This window comes from Moschus berezovskii, chromosome 19, assembly GCF_049115385.1.
Source record: "Moschus berezovskii isolate FMDL1 chromosome 19, NW_MosBer_1.0, whole genome shotgun sequence".
NCBI lineage: Eukaryota > Metazoa > Chordata > Mammalia > Artiodactyla > Moschidae > Moschus > Moschus berezovskii.
In genome coordinates, this window is record NC_142478.1 from 22575262 (window position 1) to 22587652 (window position 12391).

Here is a 12391-nt window from a genome sequence, read left to right on the forward strand (position 1 = left end):
CTGTACAGTTATATTGTCCATTCTTTTTCATTATATTGTAATATTTCACAGAACAAATACAGTGATGCATCTGTCCATTCTACTGTTTATGTATATATGGATTATTTTCAGTAAAGCTACGGTGGGTAGTCTCATCCATGTATTTTGGTACATGAATAACATGCATTGTTGTTGGGCAGGCAAATTCATAAGAGTGGGATTTGTCGGTCAAAAGGTATCTATATGTTTAACTTTAGTAGATACTATCAAAGAACTTTAAATCCCACTTTAATGATAGCTTTATAGAATTAAAAGAAGATCTTCGGGATCCACAGCTAATCTAGGTTACTTAGGAAGTAAAACAGGACTTGATGATACTGGGACTTTCCAAGTATCCCTCTTCTCTGCTTATTCTCTTTTTCTGTTATTTCATGAGGGTTTTCTCAACATGGCAGGGGACAGGGCCACCAGTTGTTCTGGGGTCATATCTTTACAACTTCCAACAGATGAGAAAAAATAAACCTAATCTGTTTAGAAATATCCTATCTCAGGCCACATTCCTCCTATACCCTGCAGCTGGGGAGATGATTATTTTTGGCCAGGTCATTCTTTATATGCCCATGTTAATAATCATGGGACAGAAGTTGTCACCAGAAAAGGGAAGCTACAATGACATATTACATATATTTTTAAATATTATTTTTATCCCTATTTTACGGAGGGTAAAATAGGATCTAAGATAAAATAGATTGTCAATAGCTGCTGCTAAGTCACTTCAGTTGTGTCCGACTCTGTGCAACCCCACAGACGGCAGCCCACCAGGCTCTGCCGTCCCTGGGATTTTCTGGGCAAGAACACTGGAGTGGGTTGCCATTTCCTTCTCCAATGCATGAAAGTGAACAGTGAAAGTGAAGTCACTCAGTCGTGTCCGACTCTTCACGACCCCATGGACCGCAGCCTACCAGGCTCCTCCGTCCATGGGATTTTCCAGGCAAGAGTACTGGAGTGGGTTGCCATTGCCTTCTCCTGTCAATAGCTAGATTCTTTTTTAAAAAAACAATTAAAAATTTTGCATGAACAGCATTCATGGAAATAAAAATGAAAGAGAAGAAGCCAAATGACAAAGATTCAGTCACCTTAACACCCTGACAACTCAAACTGAGTTTTCACCCTGACAAGTCACCCTAACACCCTGACAAGTCAAGCTGAGTTTTACCTTCTAGTTCTTGTCACTATGCAGACACAATTTTAATGTTTTAATTACTGTGTCAAAAAATGTTCTGTTTTCATTTAATAGCTTTTTATTTCACATAATCTTTGTAAACTTCAATGACCTGTATTATAATTCATAGTTCATGTAACTTCTAGTAATTGGATATTTAGTTTATTTTTAAAATATTTATCATTGTAAACAATGCTGCAGTAAACATCGCTGGGACTATAGGTTTTCTTTTGTATTATTTTCTTGGGAGGGATTCAGGGAGCATAAATAGTTTTATGGCTGTACCAGGCAGTTTGAAGACAGAAAAATTCCTTTAAATTATAGTAAAAGTGTTTGAGGTTTCCATACATTCTTTTCTGTCCCAGAATATCTAATTCTGTTCTCTTTTATCTATTTGGATCTTTTTTTTTTTTAAACTTTTTAGTTTGTATTGGGGTATAGCTGATGTGTGATAGTTTCATGTGAACAGTGAAGGAACTCAGCCACACACATACATGTATCCATTCTCCCAAAAGTTCCCCTCACATCCAGTCTGCCACATAATATTGAGCAGAGTTTCCTGTGCTATACAGTAGGTCCTTGTTGGTTGTACATTTTGAGTATAGCAGTGTGTACATGTCCATCCCAAACTCCCTAACTATCCATTCCCTTGATCCTTCCCCTCTGGCAACCATGAATTCGTTCTCTGAGTCTGTGTGTCTCATTCTGTTTTGTCAGTTAGTTCATTTGTATCATTTCTTTTTAGATTCCACACATAAGAGATGCCATGCTATATTTCTCCTTCTCTGTCTCACTTACTTCATTCAATTTGACACTCTCTGGGTCCATCCACATTGCAGGAATGCAGCATTCCATTCTTTTTGATGGCTGAGTAACATTCCATTGTATGTATATACACCATATCTTCTTTATCCATTCCTCTGTCGATGGACATTTAGGTTGCTTCCATGTCTCGGCTTTTGTAACACTGCTGTGGTGGCTATTCTTTGTGCACTAAATTAATATTTGTAAATAACACCAGAATAGTCTCCCAATGCTTAAAATAAGGCCTAAAGCCGGGGGAGACTATAAATGCATTTGCTTAGAACTAATTTTTATGGTACACACATATTTGAAGACCATACAATTTTTTAATTTGTAAGCTTAGGACTATTGCTTTCTAAGGTAACCCTGAAAATAACTCAACATTTTCTCTGTAAACTACATTTTCTGCAGATTTCCGTGTGATTGGATGAGGTATACTGGTGTCTTTGGTACCTATTTGCAGCTTTGCAGAGTTTTGGAATGTGACTCTATTTGTATGATAGTCCAGTCCTTTTGGCCTTAGTCTAACTTCAACAACTTTTCTGCAATAACTTTATTTCCCCTCGTTTGGAGCGGAGTGTTATTTTTTCTTAAGAGAATATTTTTCCTCCTTTAGACTTTATCTAACTTCTGTCTGAGTGCAGCCTTGCTGTCAATTTATTAGCTCAGTCATTTAGCACAAAATTTAAAATTAAACTGTGGCTCTATGTTAGTTAGAGATGGGAAACTGTTCCCTGAGATTCTAACATTCTACTTTTAACTCATATTTCTTCAGAGCTAATCTATTTCCTCTTTTTGGAAAACAAAGGCCTCTCCTCTCTTCATTATGTACATGAAGCCAGAGAATTGTGTGATTGAAAGACATGTAGGAGGAGGAAGAGAAATAGAGGAAGAATTTTCCTTTTGCTTCTTTTTTTTCCCTTTTATTTCTTTTTTTGGCATTTCAACAAGATTGAATGAGAAAAACTAACCATTTTTATTCTTTGAAAAACATGCAGCTGGGAAAAAGTATTTATTTTGGCTTGATAAAAACCCTAACTTGGTATACTCAAAGCAAATTATTTGGGTTTAGGTAGATTATACAAAAGGGAAATGATGTAGCCTCAGTTACTTGCACTGATGCGGTATAATTTGCTCAGGTGCCAACGTAACAGGAAATGGTCTGATCTCCACTTTAAAGTGGCTGCTGCTTTCTTGTGTCATCCTGGCTTACCTCCTCATCCCCATTGCCACCTCTCACACACACGTTTGCTGTCTGTTGTTTTTGCTCAGATGTTCAGAAACATATTTAATAGTGTTTGTAAATGTAGATTCAGAGTAATGATAACTAATTCTTCTCACTAAAATCCACAACCACCCATGACCACAGCCAAAAGTGGTAGCTGAGATTTCTTTTGTTATTTGTTTTATGAACACTTGATTAAGAAAGTTAATAGGGTTTAAACATGTTTGCCTTTCTTACTATTTCAAACTAGACATTTTAATTTTAGGTTATATTTCTAATATATTTAAAATTTATGATCATAATGTAACAATAGTCTGCACACAGACAAAAATCCTACATAATGTAAATACTTTCTCAATTTTATTCTGTGTGTCTGTTTTCAAGCTTTTATTATATGCATGTTTTTATATCATTGTAAATGTTGGTTAATTTTGAAATTAGATATTTTTGGTAATTTGTTGGAATAACATTCAAATGAAGGGTACATCTTTTATGAATACTTAGTTTAGGAGGTCACCTAGCACTAATAAGAATCAAAAAATGACTATTTTCTGGAGTCACTAATTTTTGAAGTAGTCATACTCAGGTGGCAATTTTAAGTACTGGTGTATTATTGATAGTAAGAAGTAGTTTTTATCTTTAATGTTAAGTAAAGCTCACAGTTTTGTGCGTGACAGCAGCTATACAGAATCCTTCTAGCTCTGTGAATATTAGATTGACTGTGTTGCTAGGAAACCCAAAATAAAAAGAAATTTAAGTAAGCAGGAAGCATTATGAAAACTAAATTTTGTTTTTATAAACAGTGCAGCTTTGGGTTATGCTCCGTGATTAAAAGGTTGGTGTAAACTATTTCATATGTACATTAAGAAGAAAGAAACTTCTTACAACGTAGTGATCGTTTCCTGTTTCATTTTTAATTTTCTTCTCGTGTAAAGAGCTTTCACTAGGAGTTGCTTGAAATCTCTGGGAAGGTCTGTTCTGAATTTACTACTTCTGGATTGGTTAAAATCCCTTTTAAGTGTGTGCTTTGTTCTTTGAAAGCTTTGGTCAGTTGAGCAACTTGCTGCTCGTGTTAAAAAAAAAAAAAAAAAAAGAGCTGAGTAATGCTGGAGCTTTCTCATGTGGCTGATGCAAACCTGGAGAATTTGCATCATCATCTAGCTGGAGTAAGTTGGTGTGACAGGCAGGCGCTTAAATACCAGCCCATGAGGAAGCTGATCTGGTCTGTAGTGATAGGGCGGCAGCAGCAGCCGCAGCAGCAGAGGTAGTCGGGGAAGTGAACGAACCAGAACACCATGAACAAACACACAGGTGTTTCTGAGGCATAATTAGATCGCGGAAGGTGAAAATACACCTTAGATCTTTTACCTGGGAGCACAGTATCACTGAGAACGAATCTGAAAGCAAAGAGGAAGAGATCAGTTCGGTCAGTCACCCCAAGAGACATCACAGTTGAAAGTTTGGAATTAAAAAAAAAATTTTTTTTTCCATTTCCTTTTTCCCCCCTGCGGGTCACGACCATGGTCAGAAAGCCCGTGGTGTCCACCATCTCCAGTGGGGCTTACCTTCAGGGCAGTGTTAATGGGAGGCTGCCTGCCCTGGGCGGCAAGGAGCCACCTGGGCGGGAGAAAGTTGTGCTGAAGAAGAAAATCACTCTGTTGAGAGGAATCTCCATCATCATTGGCACCATCATCGGAGCAGGAATCTTCATCTCTCCCAAGGGCGTGCTCCAGAACACAGGCAGCGTGGGCTTGTCCCTGGTGGTCTGGACGGTCTGTGGGGTCCTGTCACTGTTTGGTGAGTGTTCCTGCTTCTCTGGGGGTGTGTCTGGGGGGTTGAGCACTGTGCTGTCTGGGAGAGCAGAGCGAGATTTCAAAGGAGTGAATGAATGGCAAAGGCTACCGCAGATTCTCTGATTTCTGGGGAGGTATGCGAACTATCTAAGCACACTGTCCACTGTTGGCAGAATGCTGAGTTCCCTGAAATTGCATCCTATAGTCTAGGCTCTCTGTTCCTGACCAAGGCACTCTGTTTTCTGACTTTTCCCTTTGGCATTGAATGTTGATGCTAACTTTGATGACCCAGTAAAATACAGGTGAACTTTCTGTACCCGGCGCTTATGCTCAGTTAAGGTATGTTTGGGGTGTCTTGGCAGCTGGCAAGCTGAATGAAACACCTGTGAAGCAAAACCCGGTGTGGCCTATTTAGACACAGAACTGAGTGCTCAGCAGAAGTTTTACTGACTTTTTATTGGCAAAACAAATGGATGGCAGTCTTTCCCCTTTTAATTGTTTTAACTTCATGTGCTTGTCAGTTCCTAGTCTTCTTTCAAAAGTCCTTGAAAGTGGATCAAAGTGTGATGGCACATAATTCAGCTCCTTTTGTAACGGATTATTGCAAGGGTGTGAGCATATTTCACATTTTTTTATACTTTTCATATCTCCCCAGTACCCATAAATTTTTGCAGTATAAATTGTAAAATTGGAATTGGGTATTAGTTTGCTATGCTTGCCCAGCTCTGTTTTCTTCGTTTACAGTTCACTTGGTCTTCTGAGACACAGGTCATTGGTCCACCTGTCTGCAGAGTTAGTCTCAACAGAACTGGTAGAACTGGTAGAAGAAATGTGATTATTAACTTTTTTTTTTTTCAAAACCTAGATCTCTTTTATTGATGTGATAATTAATAATAAAGAGGTAATAAATGTCCCCTCATGAGGTGGGCATATGACTGGAATGCTTCTTGGGTTAGCTGTAAAGGTATTAAAAACTGGTGAATGGTCAAGAAAATTAAATTATATTTATACTATGGGGAAAATGTCTAAGGTATATTTGCTCTTCTCTGGCAAATAGTGCTTTTTTATTCCAAAAGATATTGCTCTTTAAAGGTATTAACTCTTTGTCCTAACTCTCTAGGACCAAGTACTAACTCTTGGTCCTACATGGACCAACCTGTTTATTCTGAAGGTCTTGACAATGTTTTCATGCATTGGTTTGAGCATCTATCTAGAGAACTCAAACTTTCATGATTAGGAAGAAAGTATTTTAAACAAAACTTGTTGAAATAAAAACTTAGTATGGAAATATCAACAGAGGAATTATATTTAGATATTTACAAAGGGTTTATGGTATTCACATGGTGTGGCATACACATTTATAGACAAAGAGAAACCTAATTATTGATATTCTTAAATGATTTTGTGTACCCTCAGCCTTTTATCTTCTCCAACACTTGGTATATTCAGAATAAATCATTTTCTAATAGGAGAAACCATAACCAGTTTCCTGGATTTTGTATCCTGTGTGCATGCAGCTCCACTATGTGATTCCATTTTTGTACACTATAAAAGGCTATTCAGATATGATAAAACGGGTGGCTCTGAGCATTAACTAGTTAAAGTGATGTTGAATTATACTAAGAAAATATGCTTCTGCATAAGTGGTTAAAAATAAGCTAATGGGACTGGCTAAGTTTACACTTCAGTTGGTATTCTTTGATTACTAATCACAGGGAATATGCTTCTATACTAATACATTTATCAATGTTTGCATGACATTGGTCATTTGAGCTACTAGGAACTTTTGACAGGAGTGCCTTCCTAACGGGAAGCAAAGCAAAATATAAGGGAAAAAATTCTTTGTCTTAAAACTCTGGAACTGAGTATAGAATGTGTATATTGTGTTTACAATTTTGTTTAAAGTCAGGTTTAATACATGGTTTTTTACATCCTATTTTGAACTGTTTTCATCTGACTAATATGGTTATGGAGCTTGAGACCTTTAAATGAAAATTTCACTTCCCCAGAACTCAATTTAAACCTGGGGCAACCATCCTGGAGTTTAACTAAAGAATACACAGGTCTAGGTATTGAGTCTCTGGAGATAAATTCTGAGATTCTTAAGACACTGTCCAATAACATTTAATATTGGATGATTTTTTGTACAGCCTACCAACATGGCAACTGGTTTCCAATAGAGAATGAACTGCAACTAGTTATAGTTAGTTTTAAATGGATAAACTGTATTGGTGATTCCCAACTATCCATCTGTAGACTAAGTTGCTTTAGAATTAGCTGTGCTAATTTTGAAATAATAGATTTTCTTTGATGCCTCTGTTGAAGAGTCTGGCCTCTCTTGATCAGAGAGTAGGTCTGGGGTATGGCCTTAGTGCTTATATTTTTTATTTTAATTAAAAAATTGTTCCCAGGTGACTCTGATACAGTGCTGGTTTTGGAAATAGGATAAGTAACACTAAGATTTTGCTGAATATCCAAATTACATTTATGTTGGACAGTTGTACCTGAAGCTCTGATTAGTAATAATTTCTCACGCTTTTAGTCTCCAGAGTAGCTCAGGCAGAAATTATGTCTTACATTTGAGTACTTAACAGTATGGGTAGAACTTTTCACATAATGTCAAGATATACTTTTCATTATATATAAAATAAGTTGCTCACAGCAGTAGGTAAAGCTGTATTTCATGAGGTGCTTTCTGTGTATCAGGCCCATTACTGTCCTTGGCATTCATTTTCATACTTAGACACACAATCCCCTTATGAGGTGAGAATTAAAATCTTTATTTCTCAGAGGATGAAACTGAGGTTTGGGGAGATTATATAGTCTGCTCAAGTCTTTGTGAATTCTATTGCTAAATGTTAAAAACTGGTTTATAATTAATTTTATCTCCATGTTCATAAATATGTTATTGCATCTCTTTTTCAAAACTTTTATTTTAGTCACCCAGGAATGATACTCTGAAATACATCTATAAGAAACTTTCCTAAAAATAGAGTATCTGAGTCAAATTAATTTTGTTGATAAACAAAACATATCCTATAAATTAAATGAAGCCTTCCAAAACCCCGAGTCCATACTTTTCAGGAGAAGAGAGGAATTTTATTGATTTTGATGTGTCACAAAAACATCATTTATTAAAAGGATGCTCAATATAATGAGGTCAATTTGATATAATTCTTTGTCTTGATGTGAAATTATGTTCTTCAAAAATGGATTGTTATTGGCATCTATTTTCTTTCTCTTGTTCTCAGATTTGAGATTCAAAATTCTTAATAATAATATATTGTTTTAGAAATTTGTCTTTACCATTTCAAGCAAAATTACCTTGAACAGAATGAATGAGAGTTCAAGCATGAGGGAGTTACAAGGGGAATTTAGAGGTTCTTAGGAATTTGATGAGGATTGTTTATTTTGAAAAAGGGTGTCATTTAAACCAAAGGATGTAGTATCATCTCATGAAACATTGTTGTGTCCATTCTACTGCTGGATGACTTGGTAATATTTTGACTTTGTGCCTTTTTATCATAATTATTTCACAGGAGCTTTGTCCTACGCTGAACTGGGAACTAGTATAAAGAAATCTGGTGGTCATTACACATATATTCTAGAAGTCTTTGGCCCATTACCAGCTTTTGTGCGAGTGTGGGTAGAACTGCTCATTATACGGTAAGAGCCTAGATAGAAAAAAAGATTAAGGAAAAATAAACCTATTCATTATCCCATTTTTGAATCACTTTGATTATTTTTAAATAATGGGAAGAGTTGACTCACTGGAAAAGACTCTGATGCTGGGAGGGATTGGGGGCGGGAGGAGAAAGGGACGACAGAGAATGAGATGGCTGAATGTCATCATCGACTCGATGGACGTGAGTTTGAGTGAACTCCGGGAGTTGGTGATGGACAGGGAGGCCTGGCGTGCTCTGATTCATGGGGTCGCAAAGAGTCGGACACGACTGAGCAACTGAACTGAACTGATGTGGTAAATATGTCTCCTTTAGGACATAAAATCCGGGTTCTCAATTAATGTTTTTAGTGCCATTTTGCCACTGGCAATAGTTTTCTAACCATGCCAAACTTTCAAAGCATCTGCTTGTTGTTAATATTCAACTATTCTCTGTGTCATTTTCAGGAAAGATGCTGACCTGAAAAGAATATGAATTGTCAAAATCTACCATGATAAATCAGACCTTTTGTTTGATTATAAATTGTGACAAAATTAAATGGTCTTCTAGGAACTGGGGTTTTCCTTCTTGTAGATTACACCATTAGCCATCTTAAGTTTACTCAGTTTTCGTGACTAGGAAACTTCTGTTCCTAGCAACTTAGTATGTCATCAAGTTTTATATTCTACCAAAAAAAAAACAACAAAAAACAAACACATACACAGTTGTCACAAATGACTCATATCCTCACATTAAACAAATCAGTGAACTACAGTTGCAAAAAGCTTTTTTGATTATATTGTTGTAAGAATACATTCCCCTTCCTGATTGCCTTGGTTTAAAATCAAACCAAATAATGCTAAGTCACTCTGAATAGCAAATTTCCTCCAATTTTGTGGGAAACTTATGATGTCACGTGAGAACTTCAGATTATCCTTAAAGCAAACTGCTTCCATGAAATGTGACTAGCACATTCTGACTGCAGAATTTAACAGAAATAATTAAAGAAACTTGCTCTTACTGTAAACTTATCAGACTTACACAGCTGAGAGCTCCTGTGAGCTCTTATTCTATCATTTAGAGCTAAGTGGTAAATGCAGAGCTAATAAGTATTGACTTAACACTAATCTTGATTTTTATAGTCCTAGGAGTCTCTTTAGTAGTAAAGAGCTTAGAATAGTATTTACATCTTTGTTAAGTCTGTTCTCATTTTAAGCAATTTTGCATTATTTAAAACTTGTTATAATGAAATAATGATAAAGAAGTATTTTGTTCCTTTTCTAAACTCTGGGATTTGCCTGGGAGGTGCCTTCCACTCTTTTCTGATAATATGAAGATTACTCTTCAAAGGTCTACTTAAGTTCTATCTTTTCCACAGTTAATTTCCTGTTCACCCTAGTTTATAGTATTTCTTTCCTCTCTTAATTCTTCTGAAAAAAAAAATGCAGTCTCTGCTTCTCATTTGACATTGAACATGCTGGCTTATATTCTTACTGAATATTTCAGGAATCTGTGCTCTGTTTCCCTGTTAAAACTGCAAGCATTTCAAGCATATAAAACCAGGTCTCTCACTTTTTGTAGCTCTTATACTACTTATTGTCATATATTAAATGCACTGATTGTCATATCTTAAATTCTTTTTGAATAGAAGTTGAAAAATTTAGTAATCATTCAATCTTTTAGTAAGTTATATTGGGTTGGCCAAATTGTTCATTCAGGTTTTTCCATTAAGATGGCATGGAAAATCCCTAACATATTTTTTGGCCGACCCTAATAGTTTGAATAAAATATACTCAGTATTCAAATAAGGACAATACTTATTTAGAGTGGTGGCCTGTCAGAATAGTGGGCTCTGGGGCCTGATGCAGCTGAGCTTGAGTCCCTGTCCAGCCATGTGCTGGATAATTGTGTTGGCTGGTGAGCCATACTTTGGTTAATTGCTCAGCATTGTGATGGACTTGATCATTCCATTTGCAGTAGTAGCACCAACACAGTGCTCATTCATTCATGTGTTCGTTCCACAGACTATGCTGCTGAATGGTGTATGGCAAGTTAAAAAGATCTAAAGTGAAGTGAGGCTCAGTTCCTATTCTCAAGTAGCTTATAATCATATTACCTTAGAGAGCTACTTCACAGGGTGTGTGTTTATGGCAGCAATTACCTAAATATATTCTAGAAGCTTTTGTAATGGATTCATATATTTCTTTGTAATAATGGACTCACATTACTCAGTTGGTCTTTCAGAGTAATGAATGACTTGAGGGGGTGACAAAACACCTGAGTAGTTTAACATTACTCTTCCATTGAAAGTACCCATGGTACCTAAATATTTACTATTAAAATTGTACTTCAGATTAAGTCACTTTTGTCAGAAATAATCTGTAACAAATCTTAAAAAGAAATCATACATCAGAGATCATTAGAATTCATACATTCACCATGTATTCATTAGTTTTCTGTTGAGTTACAGACACTTTACTAGACACTTTACCATACACTGAGGATGAAATAGTGGTTAATATGGACACAGTCATACTCATGAAGCTCATGGTCAAGTGAGGGAAACAGTTATCAATCAAGACATCATGTAAGAGAATAAAAAGTTACTACTGTGATACACACGTGAAAGGGGAGTTATGAATTTCCATAAAAGAGTATACTCTGGGAGATCTAATGCAACCAGAGGACTGAAGAAGCTTCCTTGGGAAAAAGATTGAACTGAGACCTGAGGTATAAGAAACTGCCAGTGAGTTTCAGGGGCTCCAGGCAAAGGATATTCAGATTCTTCTAGTGGGAGGAAGCACATGGAAGAGGAAGGAAAAGTTTTGACCAGATGGAGCCTTGAATTGAAGGATTTTTGTGTCTTCTGACTATGTTTTGAAAGCACTAAAATGACAGGATGAGATTTTAATTTATACATTGGAAATTTATAAATGATGGAGAATAAGAAAAATATCTTGTGGTTAGGAGGAGATTGTCTTGGAAAGGAAAAAAAAGAAATCAAGAAATCTCACTACTGCGCTTCTTCACTGAGGAAATCATAATTGAAAAAGACACAGGCACCCCAGTATTTATCACAGCACTGTTTACGATAGCCAGGATATGGAAGCAACCTAGATGTCCGTTGACAGAGGAATGGATAAAGATGTGGTACATATATACAACGGAATGTGGCTCAGCTATAAAACAGAACACATTTGAGTCAGTTCTAGTGAGGTGCATGAACCTAGAGCCTGGTATACATAATGAAGTCAGAAAGAGAAAAACAAATATTGTATATTCACACACATGTATGGAATCTAGGAAGATGGTACTGATAAACCTATTTACAGGGTAGCAGTGGAGACGCAGACCTAAAGAACAGACTTGTGGGCATGAGGGTGGGGGAGGAGAGAGTGGGGTGATTTGAGAGAGTAGCCTTGAAACATGTACATTGCCACAGATAGCCAGTGGGAATTTGCTATATGATGCAAGGAGATCAAATCTGGTGCTCTGTGCCAACCTAGGGGAGTTGGGATTGGGTGGGAGCTGGGAGGGAGGTTCAAGAAGAAGGGGACATATGTATGCCTATTGATGCATGGCAGAAACCAACACAATATTGAAAAGCAGTTATCCTCCAATTAAAAATAAATAAATCTATCCTGGTTTCTAATACCAGCAGGTCAGGGTTGGAATACATAATGGTGGTTGGTTTCCTGACGATCCA

The 12391-nt window shown here is 36.6% G+C and overlaps 1 protein-coding gene across 1 annotated transcript in view; it reads left to right on the forward strand.

The window, feature by feature from the left end:
- Positions 1-4469: 4469 nt before the first annotated feature.
- SLC7A11 (solute carrier family 7 member 11) overlaps positions 4470-12391 on the forward strand; it is a 94859-nt gene continuing 86937 nt past the window's right edge. Inside the window, exons 1-2 of the mRNA XM_055405300.2 lie at positions 4470-5027; positions 8563-8689. Of these exons, the coding sequence (XP_055261275.2) occupies positions 4751-5027; positions 8563-8689 (404 nt within the window). The 5' untranslated portion in view covers positions 4470-4750. The remainder of the gene's footprint in view (positions 5028-8562; positions 8690-12391) is intronic.